General features: G+C 37.8%; 1 protein-coding gene across 7 annotated transcripts in view; it reads right to left on the reverse strand.

The window, feature by feature from the left end:
• The window catches only part of IFT88 (intraflagellar transport 88), a 136,059-nt gene that overhangs the window by 61,380 nt on the left and 49,145 nt on the right, over window positions 1-25,534 (reverse strand). For all 7 annotated transcript variants that reach the window (XM_025462759.3, XM_035719805.2, XM_025462752.3 and 4 more), the window contains exons 14-16: window positions 24,322-24,408; window positions 9,941-10,040; window positions 5,009-5,095 (exon numbers count right to left, since the gene is read on the reverse strand). In XM_025462759.3, the coding sequence (XP_025318544.1) occupies window positions 5,009-5,095; window positions 9,941-10,040; window positions 24,322-24,408 (274 nt within the window). The remainder of the gene's footprint in view (window positions 1-5,008; window positions 5,096-9,940; window positions 10,041-24,321; window positions 24,409-25,534) is intronic.

The raw sequence follows: 25,534 nt of genomic DNA on the forward strand, positions 1-25,534 counted from the left end.
CATAGTGACTGCTTCCCTGATTGAGCTTTTAAAAAACTTAGATACAATTCACATTTCACAAAAATGTACAATTCTGGGGCGTGTAATACATTTGCAAAAAGTTGTACCACCATCACCAATATCAATTCTAGAATATTTTTATCACCCCTGCAAAAGATATCCTGTACCCATTAGCAGTCATTCCTCATTCTCCCTTATGCTCTGGCCCCTGGCAGCCACTAATCTACTTTCCATCTCCATGGGTTTGCCTACTCTGGACATTTCATAATAAATACAATCATATAATGGCTAGCTTTTTTATGTCTGGCTTCTTTTACTTAGCAGAATGTTTTCAAGGTTTATCCATGTTGTAGTATGCATCAGTACTTTATTCCTGTTTATAGCTGAATAATATTCCATTGTATGGATAGAACACATTTTGTTTATCCATTCATTGTGATGGATACCTGGGTTGTGCCCACCTACTTTTATTTATTATGATTAATGGGGTTTTGAACATTCACATATTTGATATAAAAACTGGTGTCTAAAAGTGAGGTGCTGCTGTCATAAAAACATACAACTTTGTCTTTTGAACTAGGCAGCAGACAAAACTTAGAAAAGTATTAGAACCACATTAGTGGAGGCTGGAGAGGTAATAAGAGGCAGTAATTGTTATCAGAGGCTGGGTAAGGGGGATGAGGGGAAAGTCATGTTTTGCAGCCATGAAATAACTGGGAAAACTGGCATCTACACTGACCTGGAAGATAGAAAGTGTACTTAGTAAATGTGTGCATGTGGCCAAGGGGGTTTCTAGGCAGGAGGTTAAAAGTGCCAATTAACTTACTTTAACTGGTATGATAAAAGTACACATAGAAAAAAGGAGCTTAAGAAAGAACTGTTCAGATTTTCCAACTAGAATTTAAAAGAAATATTAGAAAAACCAGGACTTGTTGGGGTGGCAAATAAAATTATTTCATATCTCTAGTTTCTCTTAGCAGTAAGAGTGTCAGAGTAAGAACTAATTGCAGGATGGAGATTAAATCAAGGGTGTGGCTGGAATACCCTTTGGAAATATTTTAGAATGATTTAAGGTAGTGCCTAGCAAAGCAGCCCTTCCCTCTTAGGCAGAAAAAAGCTTCCAAGTATCTTTGGGGGTCTATTCCACAAGAGCCTTGTACATCTACATGGAAAGGAGTCTGCCTTGGAAAGAGTTGTGGATGTGGCTTTTGGGGCATGTAGGCACCCTCAACAAGATCTACAGAAAACCTGCCAAGTCGTTAAAGGGAGTTTAACGTTTAAGATGGAGTACCATCTTAGTTGTTGTCAGCTTGGCTTTACGGGACACAATCCAAAATGAAAGAAGGCCTTTGGGTCCCCAATTTTTCTGGGTAGAAAGCAGGCTAAGAAAGTTAATCAGCTGCAAGTACAGATTATTTTTTCTGTAAAAGGAAGGTGTTCTCTGAAAGCAGAGCCAAGAGCCACAGAGCCTGAAGGATTGGGGGAACATTCCTAGGGATCAGAGCTAGGTCCTAACTAAGGACTTTAGGGGGCACTGGTCACATATGCTCAGCTGGATTTCTCACCCATTAAGGACCAGTGACTGTTAGGTACCTCCATCTCACCTCTTTTGAGTAAGAGTATCTGTCCCACTTATCCTATTCTTATCTCACCATAGGATGTTAAATCTATAAGGGAATGGTGTGTTTTTCTGTTCCTTTGGATCAAGAGGCCCTGCACCGGAGAAAGCTCCATTTCTATCTAGATCTCATGTAGCCAATGGGCCTATGAGCCTGGTGCTGTGACTAGTGAGACTATGGGTGTCCTTGGAAGGGTAATCATTTTGCATATGGAAAGAATGAACTGAATGCAGGTACAGATAAACTGTTAAAATAAAGGCCCCAAAGAGTCACACTTCCCAGTATTCAGGCCCTTATATGGTTCTCTCCCATGTTTGTTTTGCCCAGTAAGACTAACAATAAGTTCAATGCATACAGGAGCCTGGTAAGCACTGGGATCTCCTCCTGTGGATCCTATCCCATGTAAGTCCGGACTCCTCTGCCAGAGAAGGAGGAGGAATGAGATACTAGTCTACAACCTCAGCTGTTGATATGAGGAAAGCATTGGGACCATGTAGCCTCAGTCAAGCCTCAGAAGATGGCACCAGGATGATGATCCCAGGCCAGACCAGCAGAAGGACCACTCAAGTGAACCCAGCCTTTTCAGGTAGATTATGAGCAAATACAGGTAATTTTAAGTCATTACATTTTGGAGCGGCTTATTACAAAGCAACAGAAACTGATACAACCATACACTGGATACCAACGATATATGTCCAGTTATGTATCATATATATAACTATGTACAAGACTCATAATTTTGCCTCAAAACAACTATTTTCCTCAGAACTACATGCAACAGATTATTGATCAGATACTATGATGACTCTGCTCACTTGACTAAATCTAACCATTTTTCTCCCTTTAAAAAAAGTCTTCTTGGTCTCTTCTATATACATTCATCAAATTGGGTAAAGATCTGGTCACTAATTAAACCATTTTCACAAAATTCACAAATTATTTTTTTTAAAAGATTTTATTTATTCATGAGAGACACAGAAGGAGAGAGAGGCGGAGAGAGAGGCAGAGACACAGGCAGAGGGAGAAGCAGGCTCCATGCAGGGAGCCTGACGTGGGGCTCCATCCCAGGTCTCCAGGATCACACCCTGGGCTGAAGGTGGCGCTAAATCGCTAAGCCACGGGGGCTGTTCCACAAATGATTTTCTAAATTCAAATGTAATGGCTGTAATGGAGACTGTGCTTCAGCCCCTCAATACTGGTCCTTCAAAAGTGCTGGGAATGTTGCTGGCTACCAGGTTCAGCTGTCAGCCCTCTGTGAATCACTAGCTCAAAGAGAAAGAGGTGCCTTGCCCAAAGTCACACCCACTTCCTGGTGAGCAGGTTGTATCAGATGACTGGTTGCTGTGGAGGTACAAAGACACAGCCCCCTCACCCCAGTGGGAGAGAGTGCTAGTGACCATCCTAATTCAGGGGGTCCCCTAGGGTTGGCTAAGGCCTGTGATGACTGCATCACAGCCCAATTTCCTTTTCCACCCAATGCTGCTTCCAACCCCTCTCCCTGAGGGGTTGATCCAAAGAGATCTTCCCAGTAAACTTCATGCAAGATAATCTCCAGCTCAGAGTTGCTGTCTCACCAGCAAAAGTGGCCTTTTCTGAGCCTTCATTCTTGTGTACCCCCTCTCTGATTTCAATGTTACATACTTGTTCTGCATGCCTTCCTTTACTTCAAACATACTATAGCTTTTTCCCTGTCTTCTTGATCTGATTCTTATTCTTGCATCTTTAATATATGAGAATCCCAAAGTTCGTTCTCCGTTCTGTGCTACACTCTTACACTTGGAGATACCCTCTATAGTCTTAGTCCAGGAGGTTAGCAAAATACTACAGACTGGCTTAAATAGCAAACATTTAGTTGTCATAGTTCTAGAGGCTGGGAGATCCAACATCAAGGTGCCAGCAAATGTGGTGTCTGGTGAAAGCCACTGCCTAGTTCACAGATGGCTTCCTTGCTGTGTCCTCATGTAGCAAAGAGAGGGATCTGGTTCTTCCTTTTCTCTGAAGGGCACCAATTCCAGCAGTGTACTCCCCTGTCATGACTTCATCTAATCCTAATTATCTCTCAAAGTCCCTACCTCTACATACAGTTACATTGGGGGTCAGGGCTTCAATATAAGAATCTAGTTGGGGAGGGAGACACAAATAGCCCATAGCTATTATCAAAGCCTTAATCTCTACAGAAATCATCATCAAATTTTATCTCTAGCCCTAACTTCCCATCTGAGATCAGTTTCACATGTTCCTGGACTTTTCTATTTAAATATATTTGTTACAAAGAAAATTGTAAAAATATAATTAAAAACAAACTCAGCAACTCTCCCCCTAATCTGCAGCCTCCTCTAAACCTGCACCTGGTACCACTCTTTGTCAGACTTAAAATACTGGAGGCATTCTTCACCAGTGGTTTTCATCTCTTTTCCATCACAACACACGGGATAGAACATCTTTCCACCATACAGTAGTTCAGCACAGCAGTAATTCTCAGTGGTACACAGATCAGGAGCTCCAAGGGGGACTAGAAATATAGTTTGACTAAATATACTGATCCTTATGTACACATCCCCTCCCAGCTTTTCTGCCTCTGTGCTTTTATTCATTCCTTTAGTCTCCCAAAATGTTACCTACCTTTACTGAATTTATGAAACACTCATTATCTACATTCGTTTATTGTTCTCTACTTTCAACCAACCTTCCTTTCTTCTTTCCTTAGGCTACTTGCATGCCGCCTTTGTTCCAAATTAAGAAAGCACCCTTTAGTGAGCTTCCAAGCTTTTGGTATTCCCTATGACTGGGATTCAGCAGATGCTCAAAGTATGTTTCTTATAGATGACACTGTACCTAAATCATTTAATCTTTACTACTTTCTTTACTACTAACACTTGAGCTAAAATCAAGAGTCATATGCCTGGGTGGCTTAGCTGGTTAGGCATACGACTCTTGATTGCAGCTTAAGTCATGATCTCAGAGTCATGACATCAGGCCCTATGTGGGACTCCACACTGCCGGGTTGGGGGCTGCTGTGTGTGTGCCTGCTTAAGATTCTTTCTCTCCCTCTGCCTCCTCTCTGCTCCCTCTCAAATAAACAAAACAAAACAAAAACCCTCTAGCCCATCTTCCAGATCTACATTCTATAATTCTTTGAGTGATGCTTAACCACCATAATTTTTCTCCCTTCCTTCTACTTCTGAGATAGTCTTCTTCCTCATGTCCACAAACTTGATGCCTGGCCCAGAACTTGTCATGAGCAGACCCTCTAGACACCTCATTCTGCTAACAATCTCCACCAGTCTTCTTTGGAACCTCTCTCTAGGCATGCTCTTTAGGCAGAAATTTAGCAACATAAAAACACCATATTATCAAGTCTTAGTTATTAAAAAAAAACCCAGACTTACCAAATAATACAGAAATGAGAGATTGGTTGCAGCTGCACTTTTCACTCTACTGTCCTTTTTTTCAAACATTTTTAAGGTCTCTACAGCCTAGAAATGAAATATCTGGAAGTTACTACCATTGTAATATGTCAGTATTCAGTCTTAAGGTTGGGGTAAAGATCAGTGTATCTAGAGCCTAAGGGAAAGACACAAAGGGATAGATTAGTATGTTTAAGAAATAGATGACAAAATGAGAATTTAATTTGAAAATTAAAATTTATAAAAAAAGAATTTTAAAAACCCTAAGAACAAATAACTGAAGTGAAGAACACAACAGATGGGTTTAACAGCAGACTATATTAGCTGGAGAGAGTAGTAAATATTGGGCCTTGTGAGTCTTATGACACAGTTTATTTTTTTTTCACAGTTTAGTTTTTATCTTGCATAATGGGGTGTCAGTGAGTTTTTACCTAAGAAACACAATCAAATTTGCTCTTTATAAAATAATTCTAGAATTTCTGCTTCTGGTTATCGGAGACCAGCCTATAGAAGACCATTCTACAGAGAACAATTAGAAAAGATATTAAAAATATCTTTTGAAGGCACTGGAGAACTACTGAGGGCAATCAGAATCTGAATGTCAACCTTCCAGAAAATGTTCAGACTAAATAAGCAAAGCAAAAAAAGAAGCTAAGAAAAGGTCTCTGGAAAGAACATAAAAGATATATGGAAACATAATGAAAAGGTCTAACAGAAATGTAACTGGAGTTCCAGGGAAGCAAGAAACACGAATGGTCAAGAATCTTCCACAACTGATGACAGAAACTAATTCTGAAAGTATTACAAAAAATTGTCTTAAGTAGGTCCAAATATAATTATATTCTCAAACCATGAGAAATGAAAGTGCATTTTTAACCATTTGGCAGGTCTGAGATAATCCTAACCAAACAGGACATTTGGGATGGTCAACCACCTTGTATGAAACCTGAGTACTCAAACCAGCAATGCCTGAGAAATAACAGAAAAAAAAAAAAAAAAAAAAAGAAAAAAAAGAAAAAGGCAATGGGTTTTCCTCCCTTCCTTCAAAATACATTTACTGAATAGAAAATGCTTGGCTTCTTGGCACCTCCTGATCTTGGAGAGAGTTGAGTCCAACCAAAAACCCTGCATTAACTTTTATAATGGTCAAGAGCTGCTGCTATTGAAAATATCTAACAAATCTGTGTCATGCAAGTGTTTGACCTCAAATGAGGGACCTCAAATGAAGAACCATTAAGTGTACTGACTCAATTTTTTTTAAGATAAAAGATTTTAAAATACTAGATTCTACATATATTGGTTATAAGTAATTATTCTTTTCAAGGGTTTTTGCTTATTTTAAAGAAAACCATTGGAAGTTTCTAGGCATTAGCCAAAGTAAACCCTGGAAAAAATAAGATCCCAACATCATATGCTCACTCTTGAGATTCTCTATCTCACTTACTTTCTTAGAAGGATCTCTGACAGAATTGCCAAGAAGTTCCTAAAACATACCTTAGAAATTATTGCTGCTTACATTGTTCATTCATCCTGTAGAAGTTATCTCATTGACTCTTTACATAACCGCCATGGCTATTAATGTAAAAGTCAGTGCTGTTTTGAATCTCTAAGTTTTATAAGACTGCATTTCACTTTGAATAAGAATTGACATGTTTTAATCTTTACCATTAGAGTGTGTCACAACAAATTTATGAGTTAATTTAAAACAACATTCATTTAAAGAGTTATTTATTTGAGAGAGAGAGAGAGAGAGAGAAAGAGTGAGCACGAGTCAGGGGAGGGGCAACGGGAGAGGGAGAGAAAAACCCTCAAGCAGATCCGCTGGGCATGGAGATGGAGATTATAACCTGAGTAAAAACCAAGAGTCAGCCACTCAACCAACTGAGGCACCCAAGCACCCCAAACTTTGCAACATTCATTTAAAAATATCTGAGGGAGGGGGATGGGATAACTGGGTGATGGGCACTGAGGAGGGCACTTGATGGGATGAGTACTGGGTGTTATACTGTACGTTGGCAAACTGAATTTAAATTAAAAAATGTAAAAAAAAACCCCAATGTACACTAATTAAAAAATACTTTATTGTTAAAAATCACTAAAAATTTTTTAAAAAATAATCAAAAAATATCTGAGAGAATAAAACATATTTTGTACTTTAACTTTCAAAACTATAAATTATTCTAGAAAAGCTAAAGAACAGTCTCAAGATTTCTAGCTTTGAGATGGGCTGCTTTCATAACTGTTTTTTTTTTTTTTTAAGATTTTATTTATTCATGAGAGACAGAGAGAGAGAGTCAGAGACGTAGGCAGAGGGTTAAGTTGGCTCCCCATGGGGAGCCCAATGCAGGACTCGATCCCTACTAAGGGATCACACCCTGAACCAAAGGTAGATGCCCATCCACTGAACCACCCAGGCATCCCTCATAACTGTTCTTTACATGTTCAATGAATTCATAGCCAATATTTTGGTTTTTAAAAATAAAATATTATACATCAATTCATTTACAAGTGAAACTGATAAAAGTACACCTAATAAAATTAAAGTCAGTTATAATAGCAAAACAAATAATGAAAAAAACATTCTTAGTTTGGGTTGTGTTTCTCCCCTGCCCCTCCAAACAATTATGAAAATAGAGATATCTCCATTTTGGGTTTCTTTCCAGACTTATGCCATCTAGCTACTGGTTTCTGCATTCCACTGCATCTGTCCATACACTATCACTGGCCTTCAGACCACACTACTTCATTTCATCCACCTTTGGCTTTTCAGTGGATTCCTTCTCTATTACAAAGGTGACTACAAAACACTATCATCACAAAGGTTCACACTCTGAGACTTCAGCATCTTTACTTAGCCATAGAATTATAACCTCATATAAGAAGGTGTATATTTTTCTCTTTTACTTTGAATTGTAAACAAAGTAGTACTTATCAAATGATCATTGGGAGTCATGTCAACCCAATCCCTTTTAACCTAACAGTGCTCCTTTCAACTAAGGTTGTATTATACCCACCTCATCATACTTACAATATACAAATAAAAGAAACACAAAGTCAAAGCAGCAATGTTGAAAAGAAAGCAGAAATTATATTTTTAGACATAGGTAAACTAATTGAAATCTTGAAAATGCAAATGGAACATAAGATATTTTAAATGAGGATAGCTAGGAAAGCAGTAAACAATAAGATCTGGGTTAAATGAATTTTAAAAAGAAGAAGTCATAGTTTATCCTTTAATGGATAGTTTTAAAACATAAACTATGGTAATATATTGTTAAATCTTTCTAAAAAGACCATTTAAAAATATAGTATCAAACTGGCAAATATGGTTTTCTCTATTTTGTCACCTATACCAGTACTTACCATACACATAAAAATTTTTTTTTTGTGCATAGATGACTTTGGAAAGATAATAAAGACCAATTTGTCTGACTTCACTTCCACTGGAAAAAGCATTATAACAGTTATAGAGTTATTACTGGCATTTTAAATGACCATGAGTGTGATGATCAAATGACACGACATAAAGGTACTCTGAAAGTCTTTCTAGGGCTTTACAAATGCCAAAAAAAGGTTAAGCATACTAAATGCATATACACAATGGAACCAGTCTATGGGGCTGCATCATATAATGATTGTATGAACTCTGGGGCTGCATCTCCCCCCTCTTCTAGAAAGAGTCATTTCTATTGTCTCTCAGACTAAAGAAGGTCCCTAGGTAAGAAGAAAAACTGAAAACGTAGGCTTGGGATAGGATGCAGGAAAAATAACATAGCGTCCTCTGGCCCTTGCTCTCTGGGCCTAAACGTGGGAGGGGCTGAGTTTTTTGGTTTTTTTTTTTAAGATTTAAGATTAAGATAAGAGGGAGAGAGAGAGTGAGCAAGAGGCAGAGACATAGGCAGAAGAAGCAGTCTCCATGCATGGAGCCTGATGAGGGACTCGATCTGGGGACTCCGGGATCACACCCTGAGCTGAAGGCAAATGCCCAACCACTGAACCACCCAGGCATTCCCAGGGGCTGAGTTTTCTAATTGCGTGCACATATAACACTAATCATTGGCTTTATAACCAGGATATCAAGTTTTATTCTGTTTATTCTCTTCTGTTATTGCCACTTCCATTCTTCCTTTTCAAAGCTGTTCTATGTCTTGTTACAACTATGTCTCATTTGAGACAGACTACTGAAGGTGGAGTACCCACCCATTCCATTGTGACCCAAGGTAGCAAGGTAACAGTGGTACCAGCAAGAGATCCTGGAGGATTCTGAAACTGTGCTTAGCAATGGGACCCTTTTATGCCCAATGCAATGTTAATGAGTAAACCAAATATACAAAACAGGTAACAGGAAAGCTACTCGGGTGAGAACAGCAGATGAAAGCATCAGGCTACTAGATGGGCTCCTAGCCTTCCTTGATTCTAAAAAATCTTAGGGCTTTAGAGAACAGTTTGAAAACTAGGGGAGGGCAGCCCTGGTGGCTCAGTGGTTTAGCGCCACCTTCGGCCCAGGGTGTGATCCTGGAGACCTGGGATCAAGTCCCGAGTTGGGCTCCCTGCATGGAGCCTGCTTCTCCCTCTGCCTGTGTCTCTGCCTCTCTTTCTCTCTCTATGTGTCTCTCATGAATAAATAAATAAAATCTTAAAAAAAAAAAGAAAACTCTGGGGGAAAATTGATCTTTAGACTAGAATATGGTTTAGTAATTTAAGAACCATGCTTTACATGGTAAGTATTTACATGAGGACAAACAGGTCAAAATTAAAGTAATACTATATTATCGGAAATTATGTTAAGACAAGTAAAAATATCACTCAATTTCAGAATAATCACAGATAACTATATTCTAGAAAAAGTTTCCCAACATTATTGCTTTGACCAGTTAACATATAAAAGTTTATTTAAAACTTTAAAAAACTTACTTGGTTAAAGTCCTTTTGTCTCAAATATGTAATTGCTTTGTTTATTTCCAGATCATTTGCTAGCTCTACATATTGAGAAGCTTTCACAACTTCAACACACCTATAATGCAAAGCATAAAAAAAGCTACTTTATTTTGTCTCTGCATATTTATGTTGTGTTGGTTTCCTTATGATTTTTCAAAAAAATTTTTAGTGCTCCTCGTGCTATCTAAGGTTAAGCACTTGATTTCTTCCAATGCAGGTAGTAAGTTACTGAATTCTTCAGATCTAAACTAATTTTCTTATCTAACTTTTCTTTAGATTATTGTCACTTCTAATTATTTATGGTATTTTAAATAAAATCAGTCCCATTTTTTAAATTAACTCCTAAACAATTTCAATTTGTAACAGGCAAAAGTATTTCTCTCTATATATTTTCATCTTAAATGTTATGATGGTGAAAAAAATTCAATAGAACTTGTAGAATACATTTAAGTTTTGTGTCCAACTTGAATGGACTATCATAGATCTGTTCCCCAACGCACACAGAACATTTGTTTTTAACTATATATCAGGCACTGCACTAATTCCTTTATAAGCATTATCACATTTGATCCTCACAATAACCCTGAAAGATAGGCATGATCTCTGTTTTATACACAGGAGAGTGAGAGATCTGAATCACACACCCAGAAAACTGTCAAGTAAGAATTTGAACCCAATTTTTCTGATACCAAAACCCACTGCACCAAGACTTTTCTTCAAATTGAGGTCAACTGAAACCAGTAGTTAATCATGACTCTTACTTAAAAAAAAGAAGAGAAAAAATATCAAAGGGCATCATACCTAATAAGGACAAGTGTTGTTTCATGTAACTTGTTTCAGTAAACAATGTAAATTTCTTACTGAGGTTCTGTTTCAAAAATATTTAAAATCCACTGGCTTAGACAAAGAAATACATATTTTTTAAGACTTTATTTATTTATTCATGAGAAACCGAAAGAGAGAGAGAGAGAGAGAGAGAGATTGGCACAGACACAGGCAGAGGGAGAAGCAGGCTCCATGCAGGGAGCCCAACGTGGGACTTGATCCCGGGTCTCCAGGATCACACCCTGGGCTGATGGTGGCGCTAAACTGCTGAGCCACCCAGGCTGCCCAACAAAGAAATATTTTTTAAAGATTTATTTATTTATTTGACAGAGTGCATGAACATGGTGGGGAGGGGCAGAGGGAGAGGGAGAATCTCAAGCCGGCTCCCAATGGAATGTGGAGCCCGATGCAGGTCTTGATCTCACTACCCTGAGATCAAGACCTGAGCTGAAATCAAGAGTTGGATGCTTAACGGACTGAGCCACCCAGGCACCCCTGACCTGGACAAATATTTTTAAAACATTATAGCAGAAGATCCTTTTCTTAAGGTAGAATCTTTTATTTTATCCTTGACTTAGAAAACAGTCTCTCTGCTTGTGGAGGGAAAGAGGACAGGAAGCCCTGCCTGCATAGTACCCCTTTGAATGGCCCTTTGTCCCCAGCCCTACCCCCAACAAAGTAGCCTATAGATATGGCTAATGAGACTGGTTTAGATTCACTACCCTTGCATTCTTATATTCCTTTATAATTGTTCTTGATTTATTTATTCATCAGAGACAAAGAGAGAGAGGCAGAGACATAGGCAGAGGGACAAGCAGGTTCCCCAAGAGGAGCCCGATGTGGGACTCAATCCCAGGACCCCAGGATCATGCCCTGAGCTGAAGGCAGCCACTCAACCACTGAGTCACCAGGCATTCCCCCTTTATAACACTCCTTACACAGATATTAATTTGCTGGTCTGCTACCTTGTAAGAGCATGAACCACATTTTGTTTATTCTTTTTGTCCCTGTACCAAATATAGTATCTGACATCTAGTAGACATTCAATAAATGTTTGCTGAATGCATTGGTGTATCAGTGGTTTCTAGGTCATTCTCTTGGAGCCCTTGCTCCAAGTCTCATGACCTTGGGGGTCACAGGATCAAGCCTCCTACCAGGCTCCGTGCTCAGTTGGGGGTCTGCTTAAAATTCTCTCTCTCCCTCTGCCCCCCTATTGGCACTTGCTCACTCTCTCTCTCTCCCTCAAAAAATAAATCCTTAGAATAAAAATTTCATCCTTCTTATTAATATGGATGCTAAAGATTAGTAAATCAAATCTAGTGATATTGTAAAATGATAACATATCACCATCAAGTAGAATTAATTCCAGATGATTTAATATTCAAAAATTAATCTTATGAGTTTTTGATAGATGGATTTTCATAAAAACTCTTAGCTAACCAGAAACAAAGGACACATTCCTTAATATGATAAAGAGTTATTTACAGAATCCTATAGCAAGCATCATATTTAATTACAGTCTGTGGGAAGCTTTACCCTGTGAGATCAGGAATAAAACAAAAATGCCTATTCTATCACTACTTCTATTCTGACTGAACTGGACATCAAAGCCAGGGCAAAGAAGCAAGAAAACAAATGAAAAGAAACATAAAGATTGGGCAGAAAGCAAGAAAACTGTCATTATTTGCAAATGGCATAAATGTGTACGTAGATAATCCAAAAGAATCTAGAGAGGACTATCTGAATTAATAAGTAAACTTATTAAGGTCAATGGATAAAGATCAATATCTAAAATTCAAATATATGTCTATATGCTAGAAAATCACAACTAGAAAGTGACAATTTAAAACTATGCCCTATCCATCAAAAACATCACACATGTAGGAATAAATGTAAAAAAAAAAAGGCATGCAGCTCTCTAGACTTAAAACTAAAACATATTTGAAAGGAATTAAGAAGACCTAAAAGGAGGAATGTATTGTACTACAGATTTGAAAAGTGAACTTTTTTTTTTAAGATTTTATATATTTATTCATGAGAGACACAGAGAGAGAGGTAGAGACACCGGCAGAGGGAGAAGCAGGCTCCCTGCGGAGAACCTGATGTGGAATGAGATCCCGGGTCTCCAGAACCATGCCCTGAGCCTGAGTTGAAGGCAGACGCTCAACCTCTGAGCCACCCAGGTGTCCCAGTGCCTGTTGGCTCCAGTGGCCACTGGTGGCTCCTACAAACCTAGGTCCCTGGCCCGACAGGCAAAGCAGGCTCCAGTGGTTTCAGAGAATCTCCAGGTTCCCAGCAAGCTCCCATGACTGTAGCCCCAACTTCCAAACCATCTCAATTATCAGTTCAGCCCCCAGGGCCCCAGGTTCAAGCAAGCTCCCATGGACCCAGGTTCGTGGTCTATCCAAATGCCATAATGTCCTCTGCAAATCCAACCTCCATGCCATCCCCTGAGGGCTCCAGGTTACAGGCCAATTCCTGCAGTTCCAGACTACAGATTGGCTCTCACAAAACCAGGCTCCCAGCCTGTTTCAGTACCAAACTAGCCTCTGTGGACCTAGATACTAGGCCTACCCTAGTGGTCCTCAATACCTGGCTGGTACCTGGAAATCTAGGATCCAGGTCTGCCTACACAGACCAAGTCCCCTAGCCCATCACTACAGATTCAAGTACCAAGCACACTCCAGTGAACTCACGATTCAGGTCCACACTGTGGCCTAGGCGTCAGGCTGATCCTCACATACTCAAGTAGTATGCTTGCCCACCTACTAACCCAGGCACTAGACCTGTCCACTCAAGACTTCACCAGATGGTCCACCCACAATCTCTGGACAGGCTGATTGGTGAAGGGCTTTGCCTGATAAAGCCAGTCTGTAAAGGCTGGAACAGGTGCCTACTTTCTCAAATATACAGATATCAACACAAAGACACAAGGATCATGAATAATCAATAAAATATATTACCACCAAGGGAAACTAATGAAATTCTAAGGATGCTAAAAAAAGGGAAGTATATGAATTGTCTGACAAAGAATTTAGAATAATCCTCTTTAAAAAGTTTAGTCAACTTTAGACAATAGATAACTAAATGAAACTAGAAAAATAACACATGAATAAATTGAGAAGTTCCATAAAGAACTAGAAACCACAAAAAAAACCAGAAATCATAGAGTTGAAAACACAACTAAACTGAAGAACTTGTAAAAAGTTTCAACAGACTTGATCAAACAAAAGAAAGATATAGTGAATTACTAGACACATCATTTGAAATTATCTCATCAGAAGAGTAGAAAAATAAAAGAATGAAAGAAGCCTATGTGAATTGTGGGATAGCATTAAAAGAAACAACTTATACATTATTGGAGTCCGAGGAGAAGAAACAGAGAAAGGAGAAGAAAGCTTATTTAAGGAATAATGGTTGAGGGCAGCCCGGGTGGCTCAGTGGTCTAGCGCTGCCTTCAGCCCAGGGTGTAATCCTGGAGACCTGGGATCAAGTCCCATGTTGGGCTCCCTGCATGGAGCCTGCTTCTCCCTCTGCCTGTGTCTCTGCCCCTCTATCTCTCTCTCTCTCTCTCGGTCTCTCATGAATAAATAAAAATAAAATCTTAAAAAAAAAAAAAAAAGGAATAATGGTTGAGAACTTCCCAAATCTGGTGAGAAATTAGACATTCAAGTTTATGAAGCTAACAGGTAACCCCAAAATTTCAACACAAAACAATCTTCAAGACACACTATAACAAAATAATGTCTAAAATAAAAGATAAGGGGATCCCTGGGTTGCTCAGCAGTTTGACGCCTGCCTTTGGCCCAGGGTGCGATCCTGGAGTCCCGGGATCGAGTCCTGCATCGGGCTCCCAGCATGGAGCCTGCTTCTCCCTCTGCCTGTGTCTCTGCCTCTCTCTCTCTCTCTCTCTCTGTGTGTGTGTCTATCATAAATAAATAAATAAATCTTTAAAAAATAAATAAAATAAAATAAAATAAAATAAAATAAAATAAAATAAAAAGAGAGGAATCCCTGGCTGGCTCAGTCATTTGGGCATCTGCCTTCGGCTTGGGTCATAATCCCAAGGTTCTGGATCCAGCTCCACACTGGGCTCCCTGCTTCTCCCTCTGCCCCTTCTCCTGCTCATGCTTTCTGTCCCTCTCTTTCTCTCTCTCAAATAAATAAATAAAATCTTCTAAAAAATAAAAGATAAAAGAATTTTAAAATCAGCAAGAAAATAAAATTCCTCACATATAAAGGAACCCCTATGAAACTACTAGCAGATTTCTTAGCAGAAACCCTGTAGGCCAGAAGAGAGTAGGATGATCTATTCAAAGTGCCCAAAGAAAAAAGCTATCAACCAAGAATACTTAACCTGGCAAAATTTTCTTTCAGAAAAGAAAGAAAGAGACTTTCCCCAAACAAAAGCTAAGGGAATTCATCACCACTAAACCTGCCATATAAGAAATGCTGAAAGGAGTTCAAGATGAAGTGAAAGGATGCTAATCAGTAATATGAAAATATATTGTTAAAGTTAACTAAACAAATTTGGAATACTGTAATATTATAATACAAAGATGTGTTAATCACTCAATTAAAAACTATAAAGGACAAAAGTATTAAAAATAACTATGGCTACAATAATGTTAGTGAGTACACAATATTTAAAAAGGTAAATACACATACAATATAAAAAGAGGTAAAATTATAGGGAGTGTAAGAGTAGAGTTTTTGTATGCAGCTGAAGTTGTCATTAACTTGAGGCTATTATAACAACAAAATATTTTATGTAAACAAAAATCTACAGTAGATACACAAGAGATGGAGAGAAGAGAAAGCATACCACTATGAGAAAATCATCAATTCAAAAAAAGAAAAACAGCAAAAGAAAAAACAAGAGAACTACAAAACAGCCAGAAAATAATAAGATGACATTAGTACCTGTCGGTAATTATTAATATTATTAAACAAGTATTCAATTATTAAGTTAATAATTATTAAACTTAATAATCACCTATCAATATTCTTACCTATCAATAATTACTTTAAATGTAATTGGATTAAATTCTCTAATCAAAAGCAGAGAGTGTCTGAATACATGAAAAACAAGTCCCAACTATACAAGAGACTCATTTCAGCTTTAAGGAGACACACAGGCTCAAAGTGAAGGGAAAGAAATAGTCCTTAAAAAGAAAAAACCAAGAGCTATACCTATATTAGATTAAATTGGTCTTAAGTCAAAACTGTCACAAAAGACAAAGAAGGTCATTATTTAATGATAAAGAGATCTTTCATCAAAAAGATAGAATAATATATATATGGATTCAGTATCACAGCACTTAATTAAGCAAATATTAACAGATGTGAGAGAAGTAGGCAGCAATACAACAATAGTTGGGGATTTCAGTACCCCACTTTTAACAATGAATAGATCGTTCAGACAAAAAACCAGTAAGAAAACACTGGACTTGAAATATATGTTAGACCAAATGGGTATATAAAACATTTTCTCTAACAACCTCAAAATACACATTCTTAAGCACACAGAAGAAATTCCCCAGGATAGATTATATGTTAGGTCACAAAACAAACATGGCAAGTGTAAGAAGACTGAAATTATACTTAAGTATCTTTTCCAATAATGGTATGAAACTAGAAATCAATAATAAGAGAAAAATTAGTAGATTCACAACATGCAGAAATTAAAAATAACACTCCTGAATAATCAGTGGGTCAAGTAAGGTATCAAAGGGAAATTTAAAAAAATACCTTGAAACAAATGGAAATAAAACATACTAAGAGTATGCAGCAAAAGCAGTTCTGAGAGAAAAGTTTATAGTAGTAAGTACCTATGCTAAGAAAAAAAAAATCATAAACAACCTAACTGAATATCTCAAGGAACTAAAAAAAGACCTAGGTTAAAAATTAGTAGAAAGAAGTAACAAAGATCAGAGCAGAAATAAATGAAAGAAACTACAAAAACAATAGAAAAGATTAACAAAATTAAGAGCTGATTATTTTCTTAAAAGAGTGAAAAAAATGATAAATCTTTAGCTGGACTATATAAGGAAAAAAGAAAGATGAAAATAAATCAGAAATGAAAACTGGAGAACTAGAAGAAAACATAGGTGAAAAGTTCTTTGACATGGATATTGGCACCAATTTTTTAGATATGATACCCAAAGCAGAAGCAGTATAAAAAATAAACAAGAGGGACTACATCAAACTAAAAAGTTTCTTACAGCAAAAGAAACTACAAAAAAAAAAAAAAAAAAAAAAAAAAAAGAAAAGGAAAGAAGGAAAAGGCAACCCATAGAATAGGAGAAAATATTTGTAAATCACATATGAACATATCTTGAAGATACTGTGGGTTCAGTTCCAGACTCCTGCAATAAAGTGAATATTGCAAAACCATAAGTCAAATGAATTTTTTGATTTCCTAGTGCATATAAAAGTTTACACTACACTGTAGTCCATGAAGTGTGAAATAGCATTATGTCTAAAAAAATGTACATAACTTAATGAAAAATACGTTTTTTTTTAAAAAAAAATGCCAATCATCATCTGAGCTTTCAGCAGGTTGTAATCACTGCTCACAGATCACCATGATGAATAAAATAATAATGTAGGACTTCCGGGGAAGATGGCAAAGTAGGAAGACCCTAGGCTCATCCTGTCCCATGGATACATAACACCCACATTAGTGTAAATTACCTAGAAAATAGCCCAAAGACTGGCAGAACAAATTCCACAACTAAAAGTAGAGAAGAGGCCACACTGAAGAGGGTAAAATGGGCAGATTTGCCATTGGGAACTAAATGGGATTTCAGGCTTGGAGAGGGGAGAGAAACAGACCTTCATACTGGGGAGCCGGCCTGGGAAAAATGAATTTCCTAAACATCTGACTTTGAGAACCAGAGGGACTGAATTTTATGAGTTCTTAACAACCAGTGGGATTTAAAATCTGGAATTAAAAAAAAATTAACAGGCTTAGCTCTGGGAGAGCCTATGAACAAGAGGAAACTGAGTACCCACCCTTAAGGAGACAGCACCACAAACAGCTTGTGGAATACAGCATAGAAACAGCAGTTTGAAAGGTACCTGGGACATATGGGAGGAAGTTATTTACTAGTCTCAGAGTGTATCACAGAGGGACAGAAATCCCTGGGGAACTCCTCCAGGAATAAAGGAACTGGCAGGTGACATTTTCCTCCCCTGCCCCCCAGTATAAAGACATGTCTACCTACAGGTCTTGCTTTCTAATTTGTCAGCACTATTGCCCCCATCCTCACCTGTTGTGCTTCCACCAGTCCACCCCTCCAGACAGCCTGCCTTACTTAGCCTAGGTACATCAGGGCCTCTCCTGCAGAGGCAGTACTGGAGCCCCACCAGCCTGTGATGTGCATTAGCAGATCTGTCTTCAACACACTCCTGGCCAGAGTCCATATAGGGCAGTGCCACAGGCCTGGCAGTGTGCAAGTCCCATTCCAAAAGCAACTCTTGCCATGGAAAGAGGGCAATATAACCATACCAGTGAGATGGCAGCCCCAATGGAAGCTTCTCAGGGACAAGACAGGGCAAGCACCCTGCAGTCTGGTGCTACTGTATCTCTGGCAAATGCCTGGTCCAACCCAACTGAAGCCCAAGGCATCTGCGGACTGGCCCACTGAACCACAGGGATAAATACAGCCCACGACAGGCAGAGAGAGCCCTACCCATGCCTGACTCGAGGCAAATGCAGCAGAGCCACAGCAGCAGGGTGCACACACCATACACAGGAGACACTCTGAAGCTGCAGGTTCTGGTAAACAGGGGACACTGCACAGCAGGACCTCTTCTTCATAAGGCTAGTACTCTGAAGAGCAGGGGATGTAGCTGACTTTCCTGACACACACACACACACACACACACACACACACACACACACATACACAGACACAGAGAGTTAGACAAACTGAGGAGACAGAAGAATGTATCCCAAATCAAAGAACAGGGCAAAACCACAGCAAGAGATCTAAATAAAACAGAGATGTGGGATTCCTGAGTGGCTCAGCGGTTAAGTGCCTGCCTTCAGCCCAAGGCATGATCCTGGAGACCCAGGATCAAATCCCACGTCAGGCTCACTGCATGGAGCCTGCTTCTCCCTCTGCCTATGTCTCTGCCTCTCTCTCTCTCTCTCTCTCATGAATAAATAAATAAAATCTTAAAAAAAAAAAACAGAGATGTAACATGCCTGATAGAAAATTTAAAGTAATGATCAAAAAGATACTTACTGGACTTAGGATAAGAGTAGAGGAAATAAGTGAGACTCTAAACAATAAGATGAAAAACAACCTCCCTCAATTATTATGTATCTTGGTGCGGACCTCCTTGGATTCATTTTGTAGGGGAATCTTTGTGCCTCCTGAACCTGAATTTCTGTTTCCTTCCCCAAATTCAGGAAGTTTTCAGCCATTATTAGTTTAAATCAATTTCTGCCTCCTGTTCTCTCTCTTGTGCTTCTGGGATCCCTATAATGCCAAGGTTGTTACGCTTGATGGTATCACTGAATTCCTTAAAGTCTGTTCTTTTTTTTAAAAAAAGATTTTATTTATTTACTCATGAGAGACACAAAGAGAAAGGCAGAGACATAGGCAGAGGGAGAAGCAGGTTCCCCAGAGGGAGCCCGATGGGGGACTTGATCCCAGCACAATCTGAACCAAAGGCAGATGTTCAACCAATGAGCCACCCAGGTGCCCCGGAATTTTCCCTAAGAAGACCTACAAATGGCCTACAAATGTAATATTATCAAAATGATGAGACGTGAGTGTTGGAGAAAAAGGAGCTCTTGTGTACTGTAGGTGGAAATATAAACTGGTGTAGCCACTCTGGAAAACAGTATGGAAGTTTCTCAAAAAATTAAAAAGAGAACTACCATAAGATCTGGGTATATAGCTGCAGGAAGTGAAATCTCTAAATCAAAGAGATATTTGCACCTCACATTCATTATAGCATTATTCACAAAAACCAAGAAATGTAAACAATTTAAGTGTCCAGAACAGATAATGGACAAAGAAAATGTGACATACACAGACACATGCACACAAAGTTGTATTATTTAGCCATAAAACAAAGGAAATGCTGCCTTTTGACACAGCATAAATGAACTTCAAGGGCATTATGCTATGTGAAATAAATCAGATAGAGAAAGACAAACAATGCATATTCTCACTCATATGAAAAACCTAAAATAGAAATAGAGAGTAGAATGGTGATACCAGGGGCTGAGAGGTAAGGGAGATAGGGAGATGTTGGTTAAAGGGCAGAAATTTTTAGGAATAAGTAAGTTTTAGGATTTAGTGTATAAAATGGTGACTATAACTAACAATGCTGTATTATATACTTAAAAAGTTAAGTAAAAAATCTTAGCAGCACAATTTTAAAAAGATAATTATGTGAGCAGATGGAGGTGTTAACTAACTTTACTATGGTAATCATTTTATGATATATATTTCAAACCACCACACTGTACACCTTACATCTGCATATATTATATGTCAATGATATCTCATAAACATGGGGAAAATGCTGAGCTTGGATAAAACAATATGTGAGTGCAAATCTGGAACCTCAGTAAAAGAATGGGTCTTCTACTTAGATTCCTTCTTTCATTATATCAGTATCCACACCAAAAATCTCCTAAAATCTATCTTTAACATAAATGTGAATATGTTCATTTTCATAGTTCACAGTAGTTTGTGAATAATTCTTAAGTGAATCTACCATTTTTCTAATACAAGGTATCATTTACCAGTAGAGACATATTCTAGAAAAACCATACACCTAGGTAAAAGTAAAATGGTATTCGAGTAGAACCGCTTAGTCTGGTTTGATCTCAGGTCTAATATGACAAAAGCAATGACTTTTGATGAGTTAAAACATTAATTTAGTGGAAGATGTTAAACTGGTTGAGGTTTGATAAATGTTCAAAATTTCACTCAATTGCTAGCTTGCAAAGACACAATTATAATCATACTTTTGAAAATGTAAAAACATGAAAAATTAATATGTACTCCTAGTAAACCTTAAGATAATTCAGGTTAGACTTAGTAATAGTAAATAAGTAATATATACTACTCAGTAAATTACAGATAAATAAACAGTTCATTTATTGAGAGGAAGCTTCCCCCCTCCCCAGATGAAGGAGTTCTTTGATTAGAACCATGGTTTGATGCCCACAGAAAGGGATATAGTGATTCTGTTGTACGATAACACTAGTCAAAACAAAGTGGAGTACTGTGTACACATTTTAAGGGACTCATTTATAAACTAGGCAGGCAACTAGTTAGGTAGAAAACCAGTCATTTTAGAAAAACACACTATATCTGAAATGAATAAAGAAACTGGGACTGTTTATCTGAAAAGAAAAAAAAAAAAAAACTCTGAAGAAAGTCCTTTCATCACTATCGGCACCAACTGGCAAAACTTCAGATTCAAAACAGCAGCAGACATATGAATTTATCTCTCTGTGAGCAAATACAACTTCTGGAAGAATGAGAAAGTGCTGGCTTATAAAGCAGAGAAAAGGAAGCTTCCTTTTCCACTAAGAAAGCAGCAATGGAGGAGTGAATTTCCTGCCCCACTGAATCCAGGTGAGATTGGGGTTCAGGGATGGGAAATGAGGGGCTGAGCTAAGAAGACGCCTGAATCAACATGCCTGCCTACAGGGCTCTTACGGAATCACTGAGCACTCCACCTCTACATGCAACAAAGCTCATAGACTCCCCTTACCCAAACAACCAGAAACAATGAAAGTGCTCTTGTAAATATAAAACAAAAATGTACTGACAAAATAATTAATGGAAGGATTGGATGAGAAAGTCAAGAAAATCTCCCAGAAAGCAAAGCAAAGCAAAGTTGAAAAATATAAAAGAAAGATAAGTGATAAGAAGGTCCAAAAACCAACTAATAGAAATTTGTTTATATATATATAATTTATATTACATATAAATGTAAATATGTGTGTGTGTGTGTGTGTGTATATATATATATACACACAAAGATTTTTTTTATTCATGAGAGACACAGAGAGAGAGAGTGAGAGAGAGGCAGGGACACAGGCAGGGGGAGAAGCAGGTTCCATGCAGGTAGCCTGACGTGGGACTCAATACTGATTCTCCAGGAACAAGCTCTGGGCCGAAGGCAGCGCTAAACCACTGAGCTACCCAGGCTGCCCCTAACTAATAGAAATTTATGAGTAGAGAAGAAGCAAGTAAATTATCAAGGAAATAATAATACTATTTCCGCAAATTGAAAGGAAACAATAGATTACAAATTGAGGAGTCTATTGAGTGCTTAGGAGGAAGACAGGAAAAAAGACAAAGATACCATTATGAAATTTCAGAATAACACAGCTACAGAGGGAATTCTAAAAATCATCAGAAAGAAAACATAGGTCACCTACAAATAACAAAGATGAAACTAGAGTATTAGACTTCTAATTAATAATGCTAGCTTGTTAGCAATGAAGAAATGCTTTTAAACTTCTAAAAGAAAGTTACAAGTTAGAATTTAAAATTTTTTGCCTGATCAAATAAATGCCCAATCAGGAATGAAAACAGAATTAGATGTTTATAGATGTACACAAAAAGATCTTAAGGGGGTTAATTAAGAATGAAATTAAGAGAAAAATAAAGAAAATGTTAAACAAGAAGAAAAATCAAAACCAGAAGAGAAAGGACAGTAACCCCGAAGATGACATTTAATACCAGGCCAAGACAGTAACCTTCATATAGAAACTGAAGCAAGAGAGAGAGATTCTGTAAGGGAGAACTCCAAGAAAAACCTGAATCTGCGACAGAAGCAAAGAATGCAAAAAAAGAGAGCCAGGCAACTGAAAATATCAATAAAAACAAAACATCAAGAATCAACTGTGAAGCCACTAGTACAAATTAAATCAGGGAAACAATGTATCTCAAGAAACAGAATGGACAGGGGATCCCTGGGTGGCTCAGCGGTTTGGCGCCTGCCTTCGGCCCAAGGGTGATCCTGGAGTCCTGGGACCGAGTCTCACATCTCACATCAGGCTCCCTGCATGGAGCCTGCTTCTCCCTCTGCTTCTGTCTCTGCCTCTCTCTCTCTCTCTCTCTGTGTGATCCCAGGATCCTGGGTGGAGTCCTACATCAGGCTCCCTGTGGGGAGCCTGCTTCTCCCTCTGCCTATATCTCTGCCTCTCTCTGTGTCTCTCAAGAATTAAAAAAACAGAATACAAACTTCTAGTTATAGAATAAATAAGATATGGGATATAATGTATACCATACTGATGGTGGTTAACAATACAGTATTGCATGTTTGAAAGTTGCTAAGACATCTTAAAAGTTCTCATCACACACACACACACACACACACAAAAAAAAAAAAAAGGTCTCATCACAAAAAAAATTTGTAACTATGTACGGTGACAAATGTTAACTAGACTTATTGTGATTATTTTGCAATATATACAAATATCAAATCATTACGTTGTATGCTTGAAATTGATATAATGACACATGTAAATTATATCTCAATAAAAAACAAAAAGAAAACTAAGATAGTTAACTCTTCTGTACTTGACTTTATAACTGTACAATAAGATTCTGTAAGGTATCATACTGAAGAGATCATAGACTCAGTCTATGTTTGCTTGAAATATCACAGAAAAAAGTTCCACAAGGGGCAACTTTGGGTTCAGTACAAAGAAGATTTTTCTACCTTTAAAGATGTTCAGAAATAAAACAAATGAATTGAATACCAGAAGACTCCAAGCAAAAATTAAATGGCCACCTATATGTGATGCTACAGAAGGGATTCCTGTACTGGGCGGAAGTAAGAATCAAATTCATTACTCATTCAACAAATGATCTAAGATTTTTCCAACTCTAATAAAACTTTTCACTTCTATTTAGGAAGTACATTACATCAGGAGACAACAGACCCTTTAGGTAGGAGAGCTATTGCTTGGGATAGAAAGTTTTAGTACTACTGACAAACTTAAGGTAGAAAAAGGAGAAAATGAGAAAAATACAGTAAAATGAAAGAGAATACAGGTTAGAATTTATACAGTGGAAGTAATTATGTATTCTTTTTTTTTTTTAATTTTTATTTATTTATGATAGTCACAGAGAGAGAGAGAGAGAGAGAGAGAGAGAGAGGCAGAGACACAGGCAGAGGGAGAAGCAGGCTCCATGCACCGGGAGCCCGATGTGGGATTCGATCCCAGATCTCCAGGATCGCGCCCTGGGCCAAAGGCAGGCGCCAAACCGCTGCGCCACCCAGGGATCCCTAATTATGTATTCTTATATTGAATGGTAGCATACTTGTCATAGTAGTTAAGAAATAATATAAGCAATAAGAAAAATACATTAGAACTTTTAGAATGTCCTACATTGATTTTACCACACAATATTATTTGTCTGGTAAGTAGAAGTCAATACTAATAATTACTCACTTTTCTAATACAAGGCTAAGTCAATAAAGTATAAATTATGAAAACAACATATCCATCCAGTTATATTGAATTTCTCTCTTACCAATCATAACCTACAGCAAAAGATGTTTCAATTACAGGAGCAATGAGTTTTGCGGCTGTCATTATATATTTTTCTGCCATGGCTTTCCTACATCAAACAAACAAAAAAGTTTTATTGAGAAACATGAGAAGAGGAGTTTGGATTTTTGTTAAGTATAAACATTACCTATCAAAGCTAACACACCATGAAAGCCTACTAAATGGTGGACAGTTACACTAGAAATTTGTTGGTAAGTCAGGCTAACAATCATGGCTAGGAAATGGGATTAGCAAGCCACCACTGCCATCTAGATCAACAGTTCATTTTTTTTCAGTTCATGCTGACAAATGGAAAAAAAAAGAAACACTGGAGAAATAAAGCTCTGCATCTGAAGTTACATAACCTACACTGTCTATGGACCTGAAAGGGTAAAAATGAAGAATAGTGCAAAGTAAACAGTAAAACTGTACTACATGTTTCCATTGATTTGTCTAATCCGTACCTTTCTCTTAAATGGAATCATAGAATATATAGTCTTTTGTGACTGACTTCTCTCACTTATCATGATAATGCTTGTAGGGTTTATATGTATTGTAGCATATATCGGCACATCATTCCTTTTTACGGCTAAATAATATTCTGTCATATGGACAGACCATATGTTATTACTTATCCATTCATCAGCTGTGGACACTTGGATTGTTCCCACTTTTTGGATATTATGAATGCGGCTGCTATGAATATTTGTGTATAAGTTATTGTGTCAACATATGCTCTAATTTCTCTGGGGTGTATACCTAGGAGGGAAACTGCTAGGTTAAGTGTGAGGAACCTTTGTTGGGAAACCTTTGGAGGAACTTCCAAACTGTTTTCTAAAGTGGTTATATCATTTTACATTCCTGCCACCAGCATACAAGATTTCAATTTCTCCACATCCTCACCAACATTTGTTATTATCTGTCTTCTTGGTTACAGTCATACAAGTGGGTATGAATTGGTATCTCATTGTGGTTTTCAGTTGCATTTTCCTAAGAAGTAAAGCATCTTTTCATGTGCTTATTGGGCATTCACATATCTATTTTGAAGAAGTATCTATTCAGATCCTTTGTATGCTTTTAATTGGGTTACTGGCCTTTTTATTACTGAACTGGAAGAGTTCTTTATATATAGGAGAAATAAGTCCTGCCTTGGATACATGTTTGCAATTTTTTTCTCCCATTTAGTACATTGTCTT

The sequence above is a fragment of the Canis lupus genome, chromosome 25 (assembly GCF_003254725.2).
Source record: "Canis lupus dingo isolate Sandy chromosome 25, ASM325472v2, whole genome shotgun sequence".
Taxonomy (NCBI): Eukaryota; Metazoa; Chordata; class Mammalia; order Carnivora; family Canidae; genus Canis; species Canis lupus.